General features: G+C 39.2%; 1 protein-coding gene across 1 annotated transcript; it reads right to left on the bottom strand.

Annotated features, from left to right (window-relative positions):
• Positions 1 to 1512: 1512 nt before the first annotated feature.
• On the bottom strand, positions 1513 to 3444 carry LOC137728290 (uncharacterized). The gene is made up of 5 exons (XM_068467120.1): positions 3226 to 3444; positions 2613 to 2715; positions 2342 to 2420; positions 2153 to 2228; positions 1513 to 1965 (listed from the first exon to the last, which is right to left on the bottom strand). Exons 1-5 carry the CDS (start codon positions 3442 to 3444, stop codon positions 1513 to 1515), a joined length of 930 nt encoding a protein of 309 aa, XP_068323221.1.
• Between the last annotated feature and the right edge of the window lie 17686 nt (positions 3445 to 21130).

The following is a 21130-nucleotide window of genomic DNA, read 5'->3' as shown; positions in this document are numbered from 1 at the left end:
AATTAGAATTTTTTTTTCTATTTAAGCCTAACTTAAAGAGTTGAATTTTGTAATCTTTCTTATTATTCAATCAATAAACTTTGAGGTTTTCTCATATTGCTAATTCTAGCTTAGGGTATTTCACTCGATTTCCATGTTACTATATTACGATTCGTCAGTTGGTATGAAAACATGTTTTCCCTGCTCCAAGGTGTCCTCAAATTTCAAAAGGTGTACCCTTATGGCATCCAGAAGGGCATGTGTCATCTATGTAGATAATATCACTCATCGCAAATGTGTTATCTATGTGGGTTTCAATTTTCTTCTGGTGCAAAGCATCACGAAGATTATAGTTAAGAAACACATATCGTACTTTTCCTCAGCGGGAATAGCAAAAGCAAAGAACCAGCTGTATCCATTACCTAAGAAAACCGACAAGTCGCAATATGCAAATGCTCTTAGCATAGATTATAGCTATGATGTATCTATGTATAATTCATAACCTGCAAATCCACATAGCACACACAAAAGAACATGTAAACTAACAACACTAGCTAGTGACAAAATATGCAAGTGTACTTTCATTTCTTTATTCAACGCTGTTTGAGCTTACTGAGTCCTAGACATCAAATGAGGCTCAAGAAAGTAAGATTGTATGGCAAGGTCATAAATGTGGTACTTATGTAAAATTGTACCCACAAAACAATTAAACATCTTTGATCAAAGACCAAAGCCACGCGTGAGGCCTTTTTTTTTTTTTTTTTTTTGGAGGGGGGGTGAATTGGCTAATGGATCTCCAATTTCTAAGTCTGTTTCTCTGAAAAGAAAGATTTTAGGGCTTGGTTGCGCAACAAAAGCTTATTGAAAATTGGTATAGAATAAGGTAGTTATAGAGCATAGGGCTGAGCACATGTGTAGAGTTTTCCATGCCATCTGTAGACATTTAGTTGGCCAAGGAGAATTATCCTGAAGGTATTGTTTAAGAGATTATCTTGTGGTATCCTTGATTAGATTTTATTGTGATTCCTTGCTTGATTTAGTTGGTCTTCAATAAGGAAAGCTTAGAGATATAGATTAGTTATTAATCCTATCTTTAATTCCTATGTCTTTTCTCCTTGCCATGAGTAGAGGAGCTTGGCGAAGTTGTAGTCAGCAGCTCAGGCCTTCTCAAGGGTTGAACTGCACGTGGAACGAATGTGAGCCTTTCTAATTTAATGAGGGCTTTTCTGTTTTTTTTTTTATGGGTAAAAGTCCACTTGTCAGTTCTAGGATTTTTTGGATTATTTCTGGCTCATAAATGAGCCCACACTTCCTCTGTTGCTCGCAGGAGGTGTAAAAGATAGAATTTTAGGTTTTGGTGAATATTGTTATGATATTATTCTTCTCACATAGAGGAATATATAAACTTATACAATTTCCTACAAACTAGGAAACAAGTATCTCAAATCTACAAGGATATCAATTACATAATTCTATACCCAAACTAACTCTACATTCCTTATTCCCCAAGGTTGACTCATGCAACATTCCCCCTCAAGTTGGTGCGTATATATCACCTAGGCCCAACTTGTTAAGTAAGTCCCGAAGCACTCTTGTCGCCACTGCATGAGTTAACACGTCAGCTAACTGATCTTCAAACTTTCCGTAAGGAATATCAAGTAACTTAAAATCCAACTTCTCTTTGATAAAATGTCTATCCACCTCAACATGTTTTATATGATCATGTTGAACTGGATTATTAGCTATTTCTCTCACAACTTGATTATCACAATATAATAGCATAGCTCCACATGGTTTGAACCTAATTTCTGTAGGAAGAATCCTCAGCCATAATAACTCGCAAATTCCATGTGTCTTGCCACGGTATTCGGCCTCTGTTGTGGACCTAGCAACCAAATTATGTTTCTTGCTCCTCCAAGTCACAAGATTTCCTCCAACAAATGTAAAGTACCCTGATGTAGAGTGTCTATCAGTAATGTTCCCAACCTAATCAGCATCAGTGTACCCTTTGAAAATCAATCATTTTCCAGGTGCACCTTTCAAATTACTCATTATTCACATTACTGCAGCCATGTGATCCTCACTGGGAGAGTGCATAAAGTGACTTACTACACTAACAGCATATGCAATATCTAGTCTTGTGAGAGACAAGTAAATTAACCTTCCTACTAACCTCTGGTATCTTTCCCTGTTCGCTAGAACTTGGTCCAGGTAGATCGCCAAATGATGATTTTGAACTATAGGTGTTTCTGTTGGTTTACATGCCAACATCCCTGTCACAGACAACAGATCCAGAACGTAATTCCGTTGAGATAAGTAAATACCATCATGGGAACAAGCAACTTCAATTCCCAAGAAGTACTTCAAACCTCCTAAATCTTTCATCTCAAACTCCGAACAAAGATACACCTGTAGTCTCTCTATCTCTTCTTTATTATCACCTGTGACCACCATATCATCCACATATATTATCAACAAGGTGACCTTACCTTCCCTGCGTTTGATAAACAAAGTGTGATCTGCATTTCCTTGTCAGTAACCATATCTCTTCATTGCATCAGTGAATCTTCCAAACCATGCTCTAGGCGATTGTTTGAGTCCATAAAAAGCATGTCGCAATCTACATACTTTGCCTGCTCGATTCTGTATTTCATACCCAGGTGGAAGCTCCATGTATACTTCTTCTTCCAAGTTTCCATGTAGAAAAGCATTTTTTACATCAAATTGTTTCAACGACTAATCAAAGTTAGCGGCTAAAGACAAAAGAACTCTTATAGTATTCAATTTTGCAACTGGGGCAAATTTTTCCTGATAATCTACTCCGAAAGTGTGTGTGTACCCCTTATTAACCAACTTGCCTTGTATCTATCAATGATTCCATCTGCTTTGTGTTTGATAGTGAACACCCATTTGCATCCCATTGGTTTTTTTCCTTATGGTAGTGACTCCACGCTCCAAGTTCCCTTTTTTTGCCTTCATTTCGACCTCAATTGCTTCTGCCCATTGAGGATCCTACAAAGCTTCTTCCACTTTTGTTGGAATTTTGACTCCATCCATTGTATTCACCAAGGCTTGGCACTCAAGAGATAGTTGATGCGTATAGACATACTTTGCAATAACATATCTAACTTTTTCATCCAGAGAATACCTGTCAAGAGGTTTCCCACGATTTTGTCTAGGAGACAATACATAAGTACTTTCAATGTTAGTCAAATTATGAGCATCATCAGATTGAGATAAACTTACCTCATGGATATGCTCGGGCACATGAATGGATACCACCAGATGAGGGTTATTTCTTGAAGTGCTTGGGCTGTCAGGATTTTGAGTTAAAGGTTGCAACTCGCTGCTACACTGCCTACTAGGCTGTGAGGTGTTTTGCATGCTGGGCTGAGAGACTCCTTCAGGCCCACCTGCTATTTCTCTACTTTCCAAGTTCAGCAAGCCCAAATTAGGCTCAACCATGCTATTGAGCTCACAGTCACTCAAACCCAGATTGGGCTCACCATGTTGTTGGGCTTACGGTCACTTAAACCCACTGCTGCTGGATCGCTAAAACTCACGGTTGGCTAGTAGATGCTACCACAGTAGGTGTCACACTCACGTGGCCATCCACCTGCCCAGTTGGAAGATCAATCCAACTATAATCTTTATGTGTGCTTATCTCCCCCTTAAGATTATAGTAGGTTTGTTTAGTGAGGAAAAAAATCTCGTGCTCATAAAATGTAACATCCATGGTGATGTACATATGCTTGGTTTGTGGGTGATAACACCAGTACCCTTTTTGTTGACCATTAAATCCTAGAAAAATACATCGAACTGCACATGGATCCAACTTACTGGCTGATTTTTGTGAAGGTGCACATAGGCCACACAACCAAAGATACGTGGTGACAAATAAAGGGAAGATGGTAACGTCACATGATCAGCAAAAACTTCCATATGAGTGCGAAAATTATGCACTCGGAGGGGGGGAGAGGGGCATTTGGTTCATTAGATAAACGGAGTATCTGAAGGCATCCGCCGGTCTCATGAAGAGTGTCATGCTCCTGGAAAAATTGAGAAAGTTCGATATTGAGATATTCTCCGCCATTATCTAACCTGAGAACCTTAAGGGGAAAAGAGTATTGATTTTTAACCATGCAGTAAAACTGTTGAAAAATTTGTCCAACATCACTTTTATGTTTCATAGTATAAAGCCATATCATTTTGGTGCAATCATCCACAAAGATAATAAACCAACGAACCCTGTGATTAATAGCTACCAGAGAAAGCCCCTCACACATCAGAATGAACTAACTAAAAAGCAACTGTTCTTTTATTGAAACTCAAATGATAAGAAGTACGATGACTTTTTGCAAGAATGCAATCATTACACTGGAAATCAGAGTCTGAAATGCCATGAAATAAAGATGTAAACAATTTTTTCAAATAAGCAAAAGACACATGCCCTAATCGACAATGCCATAACCAGATTGTCTTATTCTTGTTTGGGTGACTACTGCGCACTTGATTTACTCTACTTACCAACACATCATCCACATAACATAACCCTCTTCTCTTAGTATCATACCCAATTATCGCCCAAGTCTGGATATCCTGAAGTAGGCAAAAAGTGGGAAACATTAACACAACACAATCTAATTGCTTAGTAACTTGACCAACATAAAGTAGATGATTGGATAATGACGGAACAAGTAGTGCGTTATGAATAAACAGAGATGAAGTAAGGGAAATAGAACCTGCTCCCGTTACAAGCGCAACATCACCGTTAGCTGTAATGACATCTTCTTTAGACGATAAAGTCATATGATAAAATAATGATGCATCGTAAGTCATATGGTCTATAGCTCCAGAGTCAATTATTCAACTAGTATCTCTTTTGGTGGATGTGATTAAAACAATATCGATTTTACCTAAATCTCTCGAGTTGTCATCCATTGAAATTTGATTGATTAAGGATAAAAGTGGACCGATCTCATTATCTTTGGACGATGCCTTTGAGGTCTGCTTTGTATATTAGGATGCTGTTATTTGGTTGGGCAGATTGGGCCCGGGCTGCCTCGCTGCAATAGTAGTAACCCATCTACCCTCATCAGCTTTCTCGTGTGGGCCCACTTTGGCCCTCTGCTGCAGTTGACAATGTTCCTAGTCCAGCAACTGCCACTTGAGCTTATCCCGTCCGTTTGTTCCCTCGTGCCTTTAACTTCTTCTTCCTCTCCCAGTACCATTATAGGTAACTATGAATTTCAAAGCAGGTCTCCTCAGTGTGTCTCGTTCCATTACAGTGATTGCAATGGAGTTTGTCTTTGTCGATATCTTCCTGGGTACAGAATAATTGAGAGTTTCCATTATACAGTGGACGAGAACTAGGTGCCTTAGTTGCCATAGCCATTGAGGGCCTTGCCATTGTAGTCTTTGTTCCCATCATAGTGGCCTGCCTTTGGGATTCACATCGTACCAAATTGAAATATTCTTCGATTATGGAGATAGGCTTCATCCTTAGAATCTTACTCCGAACTTAGTCGAAACAACTATCTGACCTATCAAGGAAATCATACACCCCATCTTTTGCAAGTTCCTCTTTACGATTTTTCAAGTCCACTCCATACACCATATGAAGAAGACATCTCTTCTCAAGGTCCTACCACACACCCTTTAGTTCGATGAAACACAAATTAATTGGACGACCGTCTTGTCTTGTTTATATAGCCTTGCACCAAAGTTCATATTATTGTGACTCGTCAGAACCATCATAGAACATTTGGGTGACACTCTCCTAGATATCTTTGGCCGTGGGCAAGTCTATAAAGAGGCCAAGTAAGTGTGGTTCCATGGTTTTTAGCAACCACCCTCTCACAATGACATCTTCAGTTGACCACTTTGCACATCCTGGATCATCTTCATTGACTGTCGGGATTTTTCCCGTTAGATAGCCTTGCTTACCGAGATCTGAAGGGTGAACCTTCATCATCTTCGACCAAACCTTGAAGTTCGAGTCGCTGATAGGAGCATTTTTATGCGACTTAATTGGCTTGTTCTCATGCATTTATGTTGTTTTTCCTTAGTTAGTTTAGTGTTTAAAGTCATTTTCGTGCAATTTCAGGTTTTAGTGTCAAAGTATGCAAAAAGAAGCAATTTGGAGCATTCTAGAGCATTTTTGGGCCAAGATTGGATAGTGCAAGCATGGAGGCATAAGGATGGACGAATTTGAAGGCTTGAATTCAGTTAGGGAGCTGCAAGGGGGCCTAAAAAACCTTATTTCTAGAAGGCTTTATCTAATCACACATGGTGCCTAATTTCTAGCTTGTCTCCTAGCCGTCCTAGCTTGTCTCCTAGCCGTCCTACCTTGTCTCCTAGCCGTCCTACCTTGTCTCCTAGCCGTCCTAGCTTGTCTCCTAGCCGTCCTAGCTTGTCACTAGCCGTCCTAGCTTGTTACTAGCCGTCCTAGCTTGTCTCCTAGCCGTCCTAGCTTGTCTCCTAGCCGTCCTACCTTGTCTCCTAGCCGTCCTACCTTGTCTCCTACCTTGTCCAAGCTACACACATATATCCTTTAAGTGTTTCAACTAAGTTCAAAAACCTTTCCTAGCCCTATAAATAAGGCTTTGCAGCAAGGCACTTGGGGGGATCACTCATTCACCCAATTTTCGTCCATTCATCTAGCCACACCACTCTATACATCCTAAAATCCTAAAAACACAATTCTAGCCAAACACTACACCTTGCCGTGCCTATCCTCCATCCAATTCCATAATCCCTGATCCTAAAACACATCCCAACCATCCCATCCACCTTTGTGCCGTAGCAAGGAGAAAGAAGGAAAGACTCTTGGATGCTCAAGCTTCGTCGTTGGTGCATTCTAGGTGTAATTCGTTTTATGATTTCAATGTTTAATTTATTTTCCTTTCATTTTGCTATGAACATGAGTGGCTAAACCCCTATTGGTTAGGGGTGATTTCGAAGCCATAACTATGTGTGCAAGTTGATTTGATAAATTCCAGTTATGAGTTCTTGAATCGTGAATGCAATTGGCTTAACTGTGAGAGTAATAACGTATTTGTGTTTGTTAATTAGGGGTCGACACTTAATTGGCTTGCATGAATATGATGCTAGAATATAAGTTTGTTTCACATAATTGTCACACACTTATATTCACAAGTAGTGAAGGTTGCTAGTCACAATCGCGTTAAGTTCAATTCCTAGCATAAGTGTCATGATGTCATAGTCACAAGTGCTTTGTCAATGCTTATAGTTTTCATTGAACGTAATGATCTTTGATTGTATCTTTATTATGATGTCATGTAAGGAACTTTTGAAGAATGCTTTGGGTTGTCGTATGATGTCATCCAATTCAATAACACAAGGAAAACTTGAGAATTAACTAGTGATGTCATGGTTAATTTGGGGCATTGTCATTCATAATTCTATGAAGGAATAACTGGAAATCGAGTCATTTGCATACTTGTCATGTGTGGAGAAGGAACCCCTAACTAGTCCATCATCCATTAAAAACCCCAAAAACGTTTCAAAATCAGTTTTACTTTGCAATCTGTTTTCTCAACTTTAATTTCGTCCAAATCAAATCCCCCTTTACTTTGAAGTCTCAATTTAGTTAGAAATTGTTTTGGTTCATGTTTTTAAGTGTTTTGAGTCAAGTTTTCAACCAATTTCGTCCAAATTAGTGTAGGTGCTCAAAACTGCCCAGAAAGTGGTTTTTAGGCAGTTTTGAGTCTTCTAGTTGCTGTTTTGAGTTTTTGTTTTGTTTTAGTGTTTTAACTTTGGTTTTTCATTCTTTGAGTCCAAATTAGTGTTTTTAACTTTGTTTTGGAGTTCTTAGGTCAGTTTTCAAGAGTTTAGCAATCCCTCCTAATCCCCGGTTTTGAACGATCCCTACTTACATACTTTGCTACAATTGTCAGAAGAGGGTTTAATTTGTGTGCTTAATATATTTCGCATCAAATTTTTGGCGCCGTTGCCGGGGATTAGCAACTTTGCTAAATCCCTTGGATTGTTTTTGTTTCATTTATTTCACTTTGTTTCTGATTTTGTTTTAGTTTCTGACCTATTTTTGTTTCTTGTTTTTTAGGTACTAGTGCATGACGCGGAGTTCTCAAACTGTGCATGCACATATCTTAGACTTTAACGACGATTTTGAACGTGATTTGAGAAGAAAGAGGAGGCATCCCGAACGTAGTGAACCTAGTTCAAGTTCAGAGGCCGAATCTGAGTTTGAAGAAGTGGAAGAAGAAGTTATGGCAGCAGACAATCGGACCATTAAAGAGCTTTCGGCCTCAGGGTTGGCCAATGCCGCACCATTATGCATTCAATACCCCGCGGCTGCCCAAGGCAAGACCGATGAATTCGAGTTGAAGTCAAGCCTGTTGCACCACATTCCTAAATACCATGGGCTTTCCATGGAAGATCCAAACAAGCATCTTAAAGAGTTTGAAGTAGTTTGTTCAAGCATGACTCCCGTCAATGTTGACGGAAGTATTTTGAAGATGAAAGCTTTTCCGTTCTCTTTAATGGATAAAGCTAAGGATTGGTTATACGAGTTGGCTCCTGGCACTGTCACTTCATGGGAGAGTATGAAAAGAGCGTTTTTGGAGAAGTTTTTCCCAACTTCTCGCATCATTCTTCTTCGTAAAAAAATAAGTGGAATTCAACAAGATGAAGGTGAGTCTTTTCCTGCATACTATGAACGTTTTAAATCACTTGTTGCTTCTTGTCCACAGCATCAGATGAAGGAGGAGCTACTTTTGCAATACTTCTACGAGGGCCTCCTACCATTAGAACGTCAAATGCTCGATGCCTCGGCAGGTGGAGCATTAGTGGACAAAACACCTATGGCTGCCAAGACCTTGATTTCTAATCGAGCGTTGAACGATCAACAATACGAAGGAGTAGGCCAAAGAGGACCCCCACGGCAACATGTTCATGAGGTAAGTTCTACTTCCGACATTAATTCACAATTGGCTAATCTTACTTCTATTGTGTCTCAGTTGGCCGAGGGCATGAAGATGCAAGGACCAATTGTATGTGGCGTATGTTCTATGCATGGACATGCCTCTGAAAAATGTCCACAGTTGATTGAAAATGGTGGATGGGAAAGCGCCAATGCAATTGGGTTTCAAGGCCAAAACCAACCAAGGAACGATCCTTATTCCAACACATATAATCCCGGTTGGAGAGACCACCCAAATTTCAAATGGAGGGAGCCCCAACAATCTCAAAACCAAGGAGGCTTTAGGCAACAACCCCCTGGGTTCTTTCCCAAAACCTACGGCCCACCCCAAAATCAAGCCCAATCCGGCCCAAGTGCCTCAGGTACGTCTCTTGACAATGATGCACTTCTTAAGATACTAACTAAGTTGTCTAATGGGCAGGACGATCAAGCTAAGGCTATGCAAAACCAAGACAAAAGGGTGGATCAATTGGAGAAACAAATGGGGCAAATTGCCGAGTTTATGGGGCAGTTTCGTGAACAAGGAAAGCTCCCTAGTTCCACCGTTCCAAATCCAAAGGGAAGCTTCGAAAGTGCAAAAGCCATAACCTTGAGAAGTGAAAAAGAGATTGGGGCAGATCCTACACCATCACAATCAGGTCCCAAAGGTGATGAAAACTTGCAAATTGAAGAGGAAGAATCAAGCAAACCCATGACAAAGGTGGGAGAGTCTTTGCCGCAAGTTCCTAGTGCCCCAAAACTGTCTAATTCGGCCAAAAAGGGTAAGAATGTGTCAAATTCGGTTTCTACTAATGCTTTTCCTTCGAATGCTCCTTTTCCTAGTAGGTTTATGCAACCAAGGAAGGAAGAAGCTGAAAAGGACATCCTTGAGACATTTAGGAAAGTTCAAGTGAACATACCCTTGTTGGATGCAATCAAGCAAGTCCCTAGATACGCCAAGTTTTTGAAGGAGTTGTGCACCACTAGGAAGAGGATGTCGACCAAGGAAGTGGTAAAAGTAGGTGAGAATGTGTCCGCCATCTTGCAACGCAAACTACCTCCCAAATGCAAAGATCCGGGTAGTTTCACCATTCCTTGTGTCATAGGTAACACTAGATTTGAATCTGCCATGCTTGACTTAGGTGCCTCTATAAATGTTATGCCATATTCCATATATGTCTCTATGAACCTAGGATCATTGAAAAAGGATGGTGTTATCATACAATTGGCCGATAGATCTAATGCCTATCCAAAGGGAGTTTTGGAAGATGTTTTGGTGCAGGTTAATCATTTGATCTTTCCGGCGGATTTCTATGTCCTTGAGATGGATGAATCGGATCATGCACCCTCGCTGCCCATTCTACTTGGAAGGCCATTCATGAAAACGGCCCGGACTAAGATTGACGTGTTTAATGGAACTTTGTCCATGGAATTTGATGGGGAAGTTGTTAATTTCAATCTTTCTGATTCTATTAAGTATCCTAGTGAAGATCATTCATGTTTCTCTATTGATACTGTTGACTCTTTGGCGCAGGGATACCTTGAAGATTTGAATGATGATATGCTTGAAAAAGTCATTACAAGTGGTGTAGAAGTCAAAACCAAGGGAGCAACATCCATGCAACCCCACGGCACAAATACACTATCCTATGCCGTGCCTCCTAGTGAGGATTTTCTTGAAGTAGTTGCTGCCCTTGAGTCATCACCAATACATGATGGTAAGTTTCCTAACAAAGAGTCCATTCCCATTTCGACTAACAAGTTGCTTCCATCCATAATTCAGGCACCTATCCTTGAACTCAAACCTTTGCCAAGCCATTTGAAGTACATTTTCTTGGGAAAAAATGAGACACTGCCTGCCATCATATCATCATCCCTCACGGCACAAGAGGAGGAAAAACTCATGCATGTGTTGAAGGAGTACAAATCTGCCCTAGGATGGACATTGGCCGATATCAAAGGTATAAGCCCCACAACTTGTATGCATCACATATTTCTTGAGGAGGGGACCAAACCAACTAGAGAGGCTCAACGCCGTCTTAACCCTCCAATGATGGAAGTTGTGAAAAAGGAGATAATCAAACTTCTTGATTGTGGAGTCATTTATCCTATCTCCGATAGTCGTTGGGTTTCACCTATCCAATGTGTGCCTAAGAAATCCGGAGTGACGGTTGTGGAAAATGCCGAGAATGAGCTTGTACCCATGAGAATCCAAACCGGTTGGCGTGTATGCATCGATTATAGGAAGATAAATGCCACCACAAGGAAGGACCACTTCCCATTGCCGTTCCTAGATCAAATGTTGGAAAGGTTAGCGGGTCATTCTTTTTATTGCTTTCTTGATGGATATTCAGGTTATAATCAAATTGTCATTGCCCCGGATGATCAAGAAAAGACCACTTTTACTTGTCCCTTTGGAACATTTGCATATCGACGCATGCCATTTGGTTTGTGCAATGCCCCTGCCACGTTTCAAAGGTGTATGGTAAGCATATTTTCTGATTATGTTGAAAGGATTATTGAGATATTCATGGATGACTTTAGTGTTTTTGGTGATTCTTTTGATAAATGCTTGGATAATCTCACTTTAATCTTGAAACGTTGTGTTGAAACAAACCTTGTTTTAAATTGGGAAAAATGCCATTTTATGGTTAAACAAGGTATTGTTTTGGGTCATATAATCTCTGAAAAAGGAATTGAAGTTGATAAGTCTAAAGTAGATCTTGTACGCTACTTACCCTCTCCTACTTCGGTTAGAGAGGTTCGTTCTTTTCTTGGTCATGCAGGATTCTATAGACGATTTATCAAGGACTTTTCCAAGATTGCACAACCCCTATGCCGCCTCCTCCAAAAAGATGTGTCTTTTGAGTTCAACGAGGCATGCGAGAAGTCATTCAAGCATCTCAAAGAGCTCCTAACCACGGCACCCATCATAACTCCCCCGGATTGGTCCATTCCATTTGAATTGATGTGTGATGCCTCGGATTATGCACTTGGGGCTGTTTTGGGTCAAAGGAAAAATAAACAGTCACATGTTATTTATTATGCTTCCCGCACTTTAAATGATGCTCAATTGAATTATTCTACAACCGAAAAAGAACTCTTGGCGGTTGTATTTGCTTTAGATAAGTTTAGATCATATCTTATTGCAACTAAAGTAATTGTTTTCACTGACCATGCAGCCTTGAAGTATCTTTTCACCAAAAAGGAGGCCAAACCAAGGCTCATTCGTTGGATGCTCCTACTTCAAGAGTTCGATATTGAAATTAGGGACAAGAAAGGTTGTGAAAACGTGGTGGCTGACCACTTGAGTAGATTGGTGCGTGAAGAAGAATCCCTCCCCATTTCTGAGACGTTTCCGGATGAACAACTTCTGTCCATTGAGGTAAGTACCCCTTGGTATGCCGATTTGGTCAATTTCTTGGTGACTAAGCAAGTTCCTAACACCCTAAGCAAGGTTCAACGTGATAAATTGATACATGATGCAAGATTTTATGTGTGGGATGATCCATATCTATGGAAATATTGCCCAGATCAGATTATTAGAAGATGTGTGCCAACTTCTGATTTTAACTCAATTCTAGCATTTTGTCATTCTTATGCATGTGGAGGCCATTTTGGTACCCAAAGGACAGCTCGTAAAGTGTTAGAATCTGGTTTTTATTGGCCTACATTGTTCAAAGATGCTAGAATGTTTTGCTTAACATGTGATAGATGTCAAAGAACAGGTTCTATTGGTGCAAAAGACCAAATGCCGCAAACACCCATCTTCAATGTTGAAATCTTTGATGTTTGGGGTATTGATTTCATGGGTCCTTTTCCTTCTTCATTTGGTTTCACTTATATTTTGCTTGCGGTTGATTATGTTTCTAAATGGGTAGAAGCAAAAGCTACCCGTACTAACGATTCTAGAGTGGTTTCAGATTTCATCAAGACTAACATTTTCTCTAGATTTGGGATGCCGCGGGTATTTATAAGTGATGGAGGTTCACATTTCTGCAATAGGACCATTGAGGCACTCTTCAAGAAGTACAATGTCAAGCATAAGGTTTCAACACCTTATCACCCACAAACAAGTGGCCAAGCCGAAGTATCAAATAGAGAGGTCAAGCAAATCTTGGAGAAGACCGTGGGGCCTAACCGGAAGGATTGGAGCATGCGTTTAGACGATGCACTATGGGCATATCGCACTGCCTACAAAACACCCCTAGGGATGTCTCCATTTCGGCTAGTTTATGGAAAACCTTGTCACTTACCCGTGGAGCTAGAGCATAAGGCACATTGGGCCATCAAAACGTTCAATTTGGACTTAGATGCTGCTGGAATGCATCGGAAGCTCCAATTGAATGAGCTTGAGGAACTAAGGAATGAAGCCTACGAGAATGCCCGCATTTACAAGGAAAAGACGAAGGCGTTTCATGACAAGATGATTAGGGGCAAAACCTTCACAATTGGGCAGAAAGTTTTACTTTTTAATTCTCGTCTACGTTTATTTCCCGGAAAGTTACGTTCTAAATGGATTGGACCTTTTGTTGTTACTAATGTTTTTCCACATGGTGCAGTTCAAGTCCAAAGCTTAAGGAATGGGGTGGAATTCAAGGTCAACGGACATAGATTGAAGCCATACTATGAGAATGTCGTGGGGCAGGTTGTGGAGGAGATCTCACTCCATGCCGTGGGCACCAATGGTGCCTGAACATGTTCTTCGTCCGGCTGCAAGACGTTAAAGAAAGCGCTACTTGGGAGGCAACCCATGCCATTCAACAAAGGAAGACCTAGAAAGCACTCCAATTCCAGATTTGCGTTCCTAAACCCTTATCTTTGTTGATTCTTTCTAATCTGCCTATTTAGTTGTTTTACTTGCTGTTTGTGTGTTTCTTTGTGTGATTTTATGCTTAAAACATTGAGGACAATGTTTGATTTTAAGTGTGGGGGGGTAACTAAGTGTTTTTCATGCAAATTCGTGGGATTTTATCACCCATTATTTCAAAACTTGTTCCTTGCTGTTTTTAAGTGTTTTTAAGCAGTTTTGGTGTGTTTTAGTATGTTTTGAATAAAAATCCGAAAATCAAAGAAAAATTTGAAAAATTTGTTTTAAAAAACCCAAAAAAGAGTTGTTTTTGTGTGTTTGTTTGTGTCTTAGGGTACCTTCCAACACAATGATGAGGATTTGGTTTTTAAATACATGACTGTTAAAGAGAGTGATTAACATGGATGAAAGTTTGATTTACTCTATGTTTATGCTTGGTTGTGGTTATAACTTATGAATTCACATGCAATCATAAAAGAAAAAAATCAGTTTTTGTAACATGCTTGAAGGAAGGAACTCAAATTAACGCTACAACCTTGTGAGACTTGAACCTAAACGTTTATTTGGAGAGTTAAAATCTGTGCATTCTTTGTTTTCTAAAATCGTTGCATGATCTCATTATTCTTTGCTTGGTTGCTACTTAGAAGGCGTTTCATCATTTAGTTCCAAACACTAGAAGTCATGCCCATTTCATTCAAAGCATGGTATTGATTAGCATAACACATATTCAAGATGAAGTTGTGTAGTGACCACCACTTTAACCAAAAAGCCGTGTGCCCTACTCCATTATATGTTTAGGTGTTAACCCCATTGAGCCTTGTTTAGCCTTTTCTTTGTTAACCCACATTACCTTCACCTAGCCTAGATTAGGACTATCCATACCCTCGTTCTTAAAGTATAGTAAGCATGATTCAAATGGAATTCCTTTATGGCAGAAACCAAGTGTGGGGGAAGTAGAAAGAAAAGAAAAGAAAAATTCGTAAAAAAAAAAAAAAAAAAAAAAAAAAAGTATGAAAAGAGTTGAACAACATGAGAAAAAGAGTTCCAAGGTGTTGTTTGTTGAAGAAAGGGTCCAAAAAGTTGAATTCGGCCCTAAGAAGTTGTTTAAAGTCTTCCCCTTGTGTTTTTAAGTTAATTTCTGCAAACTAAGTGAATTCTAAGTCTTAATTTCATTACTTTGCTTACTAATGCTTGAAGTAACGTTTGTTTTCCCTATCCTTTCTTTGTTAACCAATACCCCAAGCCCCGTTGCAACCCTTAAACTTCTATCTTGAGTGTTATGTGTTTCAATTTGTTGAGTTTGAATTTGGTATGAGCATATGGTGTCACTGGTTCTCGCATCTAAGTAGTAGCATTCCATTCATGAGATCATATCTAAACATGCCTATTAACTCCGGAAATTGCATTCTTTGTGATACATATATGTGAGCATTCGTTTTTATATCTACATCAATTCTCTCACATATAACTAGTATAGGGTGTGTAGTTAGAAAATCTGAGTGAAAATAGAGTGCAAATCTATTAAGGATAGAAGGAATTCTCTAAGGCATGTTACTACATTCAAAACATTGTTTTAATTGGTTAATTGTGAACTAGTAAGTAGTGACTATGATTAAGCATGTGCTTAAGTGTTAAATTGACTCAAATCTGTGGGAATGATAATCTTTAACATGTCATGTGCATTGGAAACCCCTGAGGCAAACGTTGGAAGGTTTAGATTATGTTTGTTTGTTTTGTCTTGTTTTATTTCTTTGTTTTGCTCGAGGACTAGCAAAAGCTAAGTGTGGGGGAATTTGATAGGAGCATTTTTATGCGACTTAATTGGCTTGTTCTCATGCATTTATGTTGTTTTTCCTTAGTTAGTTTAGTGTTTAAAGTCATTTTCGTGCAATTTCAGGTTTTAGTGTCAAAGTATGCAAAAAGAAGCAATTTGGAGCATTCTAGAGCATTTTTGGGCCAAGATTGGATAGTGCAAGCATGGAGGCATAAGGATGGACGAATTTGAAGGCTTGAATTCAGTTAGGGAGCTGCAAGGGGGCCTAAAAAACCTTATTTCTAGAAGGCTTTATCTAATCACACATGGTGCCTAATTTCTAGCTTGTCTCCTAGCCGTCCTAGCTTGTCTCCTAGCCGTCCTACCTTGTCTCCTAGCCGTCCTACCTTGTCTCCTAGCCGTCCTAGCTTGTCTCCTAGCCGTCCTAGCTTGTCACTAGCCGTCCTAGCTTGTTACTAGCCGTCCTAGCTTGTCTCCTAGCCGTCCTAGCTTGTCTCCTAGCCGTCCTACCTTGTCTCCTAGCCGTCCTACCTTGTCTCCTACCTTGTCCAAGCTACACACATATATCCTTTAAGTGTTTCAACTAAGTTCAAAAACCTTTCCTAGCCCTATAAATAAGGCTTTGCAGCAAGGCACTTGGGGGGATCACTCATTCACCCAATTTTCGTCCATTCATCTAGCCACACCACTCTATACATCCTAAAATCCTAAAAACACAATTCTAGCCAAACACTACACCTTGCCGTGCCTATCCTCCATCCAATTCCATAATCCCTGATCCTAAAACACATCCCAACCATCCCATCCACCTTTGTGCCGTAGCAAGGAGAAAGAAGGAAAGACTCTTGGATGCTCAAGCTTCGTCGTTGGTGCATTCTAGGTGTAATTCGTTTTATGATTTCAATGTTTAATTTATTTTCCTTTCATTTTGCTATGAACATGAGTGGCTAAACCCCTATTGGTTAGGGGTGATTTCGAAGCCATAACTATGTGTGCAAGTTGATTTGATAAATTCCAGTTATGAGTTCTTGAATCGTGAATGCAATTGGCTTAACTGTGAGAGTAATAACGTATTTGTGTTTGTTAATTAGGGGTCGACACTTAATTGGCTTGCATGAATATGATGCTAGAATATAAGTTTGTTTCACATAATTGTCACACACTTATATTCACAAGTAGTGAAGGTTGCTAGTCACAATCGCGTTAAGTTCAATTCCTAGCATAAGTGTCATGATGTCATAGTCACAAGTGCTTTGTCAATGCTTATAGTTTTCATTGAACGTAATGATCTTTGATTGTATCTTTATTATGATGTCATGTAAGGAACTTTTGAAGAATGCTTTGGGTTGTCGTATGATGTCATCCAATTCAATAACACAAGGAAAACTTGAGAATTAACTAGTGATGTCATGGTTAATTTGGGGCATTGTCATTCATAATTCTATGAAGGAATAACTGGAAATCGAGTCATTTGCATACTTGTCATGTGTGGAGAAGGAACCCCTAACTAGTCCATCATCCATTAAAAACCCCAAAAACGTTTCAAAATCAGTTTTACTTTGCAATCTGTTTTCTCAACTTTAATTTCGTCCAAATCAAATCCCCCTTTACTTTGAAGTCTCAATTTAGTTAGAAATTGTTTTGGTTCATGTTTTTAAGTGTTTTGAGTCAAGTTTTCAACCAATTTCGTCCAAATTAGTGTAGGTGCTCAAAACTGCCCAGAAAGTGGTTTTTAGGCAGTTTTGAGTCTTCTAGTTGCTGTTTTGAGTTTTTGTTTTGTTTTAGTGTTTTAACTTTGGTTTTTCATTCTTTGAGTCCAAATTAGTGTTTTTAACTTTGTTTTGGAGTTCTTAGGTCAGTTTTCAAGAGTTTAGCAATCCCTCCTAATCCCCGGTTTTGAACGATCCCTACTTACATACTTTGCTACAATTGTCAGAAGAGGGTTTAATTTGTGTGCTTAATATATTTCGCATCAGTCGCTTAACCGAAACCCGAATGGAATGGTGTTGATGTTGGTAGACTCTGCCATTGCATGAACAAATTTGCGGGTTGTTTTGGTTTTGTTGTAGCTTTGTTGATTCCAAAGGCTACGGGGTTTTGATTTTTGGGTTCAAGGTTTGATGAACACCAGAGTTTTGACGACTAGGGTTTTTTCAAGAAGAGACAAGTCGAAACCTGCTCTGGTACCAAGATAGAATTTTAGGCTTCGGTGAATATTGTTATGATATTATTCTTCTCACATAGAGGAATATATAAACTTATACAATCTCCTACAAACTTGGAAACAAGTATCTCAAATCTACAAGGATATTAATTACATAATTCTATACCCAAAATAACTCAACATTCCTTATTCCCCAAGGTTGACTCATGCAATAGTAAAATCCCAAGTTGAGTAGGCTTGCCAAAAATGGGTTCCTTGTAGGGATGGGCAATGGCTATGGCGAACGGGTAACTGCAGTTATTTACCCATAACCGTTTATACTCATACCCGCATAACTGTTTACCCGCTAGGTAATTGCCTAAACGGTTATATCCATACCCATAACCGTTTATAAACGGGTAACCATACTCATAACCTCGTACCCATTTAACTGTAACCATATACCCATTTATCCATACCAGTTTATCCATTTTTTAACCCATTTACCCCTTTTTGCACCTATTTACATCTTTTTTTAACTATAACCATATACAACTCTAATAATTGAAATAATAAAGACGAATGATAGTTTTAATCAATCAAGGTAATATAATATATTTGCTAATAATTGATTTTTTACTAACAAAATACCTCTCATTACTTGAGCAAGCATATTGGAAAGAAAATTCATGTATTTTCAACACATTTTTCTTCTATACCCAAGCAAGTATTCAATTATAACATCGATATGATTACAAAGTAAAGCTTCTAAAAACTCAAGGTAGTCATTATCTTGAATACTAGATGATTCAAAACTCCAAAATATTTCAAAACTAAACATTTTCGAGCACTAATGCTTTAAGCACATTCAATTATAAAGTCTCATTGACTCATTGTCACCAAAAGAAACCTACAAAAGAAATGTATAAATTGAATTAGTATCCCAAAAGAAATGTTTTTAACCAGAGGTGTTGGCATATAGGAGGAAATATGTATGAAGGATCAAAAAGGTATAACTAGTGAATGTGACCTCAGATTATCCATCATATTCATACCACAGGTCCACAACCAGCTCCCATGGCAGCAATTTAAAAGTGAATTAAACATACCAGTCAGATTCATCACCTAACTACTATGATGCACATCACCATTACATGAACAGGTTACAGTCTTACAGATTAGGTTTTTTGTCTTTTTAATTTTATATATCTATTAAAATAAATGGGTAAACGGGTAACCTTTATAACCGCCCATTTAAATTTTATAGGTAAACGGTTATACTCATAACCATTTAATTATCTAAATGGTTACTCATAACCGTAACCGCGAAATTTAAATGGATGGATAACCGTTGTTACCCATAACCGATGGGTATTTACCCATCCCTAGTGCCTTGATTGCATTGGATTCTGAGCTTTGACTTGGAGTTAAAGTCTTTTAGGAGATAAAGTCTAACTGCCTTATAGAATTTATATAACTCACCTTAAGTAGAGGATTAAATAAGCTAGAGAACAATTGTTTTCCAAACCAGAAAAAAAGAAAACCAAAGGAAATTGCGCCCCCTTACCCAATGTTCTTCTTTGCTTGCCCCATGAAGGGTTGATCATTATCGCACCGAAAGGTAAGAAAAAGTTCATCTTTTTTTCTCCATACTGCTGCCACGGGGTAGCTTGGAATGAGTGGTCCGAGGCCTGCGTGAATGACACAGCAGCAACGGCTGCTTATTGGTGGAGATTGGCACGGCTTGGCTAAAAGGGTTGGCACTGTGAGCTAAAGACTGGCGGGGACCAAGTGTTATGCGAGAGTGAGGAACAGACCACGGGGCCTGTTGGGTTCCAATGGTTTTGGGCCTGTGAGCCTGGTGCGCTGAGCTAGGATACGGCCTGGCAGGTGATGGTGGATTCAACTTGGCGCTGGGGCGTTAGGCTGAGTGTGTGAGTGGGTTATGGGGCCTGTTTGGAAGAAAGGCTGGCATCAGCGTGGGCTGCTACTGTAGCTGATGTTGTTGCTGCATAGGCCGAACATGTGGGGAGCTGAGCTGCGAGCGGGAGCTGTGAGGATGGAGTCAACGCAGCTCGGAGCTGCAAGGCTAAATTGGCGCGACTAGGAACTGTGTTATGAATATCACATTTAAGAATGGAAAAACAAACTTGGAAATCAAAAAATAAAATAATCAAGATAAATAACATTAACAATTAATGTGGTTCAGCTATGTGTGCCTACATTCACATAGTAGAAAAAAATAATTTTTCACTATATCAATAATGAGTACAACAAATAATCTTGCCAAACCTCTAACATTAAGACTTGATAAAAAATCTGAAAGAACAAGAACAAGAAATACACTTTTATGTCTTTTCTTTTCTCTCCCGCACGCTTTACCATTCTCTCACTTTGACTCCTTAGTGGTATACAATTTATTGTTTTTCTCCAATTTAAAACTAGTGCAATAGCTCATTTTATATATGCATAATAAGGTCTTCTTCAATAAGAATTACTAATCTAAGTTGTGAATCTTTCTCCAATTGAGAAACCAACTCTATTTGGGAAAATAACTTCAATTGGGTAAACAATTTAAATTGGGTGAACAACTTCAATTGAGAAAACAACTCCAATTGGAAAAACAACTTCAATTGGGTAAACAACTTCCAATGGGGAAACAACTCCAATTAGGATAACAACTCAAATTGGGTAAACAGTTCAATCCTCTAAGACTATAGTTCACAATATAATTAGGGCAACTCGTCATGGACTGAAAAAACCAACAGGTTGCGGGGTTGGAGTGAGCTCGGCTAGGAGTTGCAAAGTTGAATTGGCATGGATGGGAGCTGTGAAGCGAAAGTTGACGTGGCTGAAAGCCTAGGATCAGAAAGCCGACGCGATTAAGAGTGTTGGGAGAGGCGCAGGTTGGAGCCACGAGAGATGCGTGATGCCTCACTAGAAGGTTATCTTGCTTGTTAGACCTTTAGTTGAGAAGAAATCAAAGACTTCCTCTGTTACTTGTGGGAGTTATGCTACTTCAAGAAAGTTTGTTATCGAGCTATCTCCTTTAAAGGACCAAAAAAAAATAAAATAAAATAAATTACTGCTGAGTTTGTTAAATATGTCATTTCAAAAGAGCTAAAGTCTTGCCTGAGAAGATCATTTAACACAAGAGTTCATTAAGAGCTAAAGTCTTAGCTGAGAAGATCGTTCAACGCAAAAGTTCCTTATTGGCCCATTGTCTGGTTTTGGAGGTAGAATGAAGTGTCCACTTGTGGCTAAGTTTGGATCGGCTTCTAAAAGGCTCGCCACTATGAGAAGTGGGAATGAAAGTTTGTCATTTTGGAAAGTGGATTTAGCTGCTTAAGAGGCGTTAAAGTCCTCTCTTTCTGCTGCTAGCTTGTTTGAGCTGCTTACTAAGAATAAAGAAATTGCTCGAGTTTGATTTCTCACTTGCTATAGATAAAGCAGTTGAAGGTGAAGTTGCTGAGACTAAAG

This window comes from Pyrus communis, chromosome 3, assembly GCF_963583255.1.
Source record: "Pyrus communis chromosome 3, drPyrComm1.1, whole genome shotgun sequence".
Classification (NCBI taxonomy): domain Eukaryota; kingdom Viridiplantae; phylum Streptophyta; class Magnoliopsida; order Rosales; family Rosaceae; genus Pyrus; species Pyrus communis.
This window is presented reverse-complemented; position numbering and strand designations above follow the sequence as displayed.

What these genes read in the sequence shown, in the direction of transcription:
- LOC137728290 (XM_068467120.1), bottom strand. Translation starts at nt 3,444, where the DNA reads ATGGTTGAGCCTAATTTGGGCTTGCTGAACTTGGAAAGTAGAGAAATA. An exon ending in TGCCCGAGCATATCCATGAG is followed by an intron (nt 2,716 to 3,225) that starts GTAAGTTTATCT and finishes AACTTTGATTAG; the next exon opens with TCGTTGAAACAATTTGATGT. An exon ending in AACAGGGAAAGATACCAGAG is followed by an intron (nt 1,966 to 2,152) that starts GTTAGTAGGAAG and finishes GATGCTGATTAG; the next exon opens with GTTGGGAACATTACTGATAG.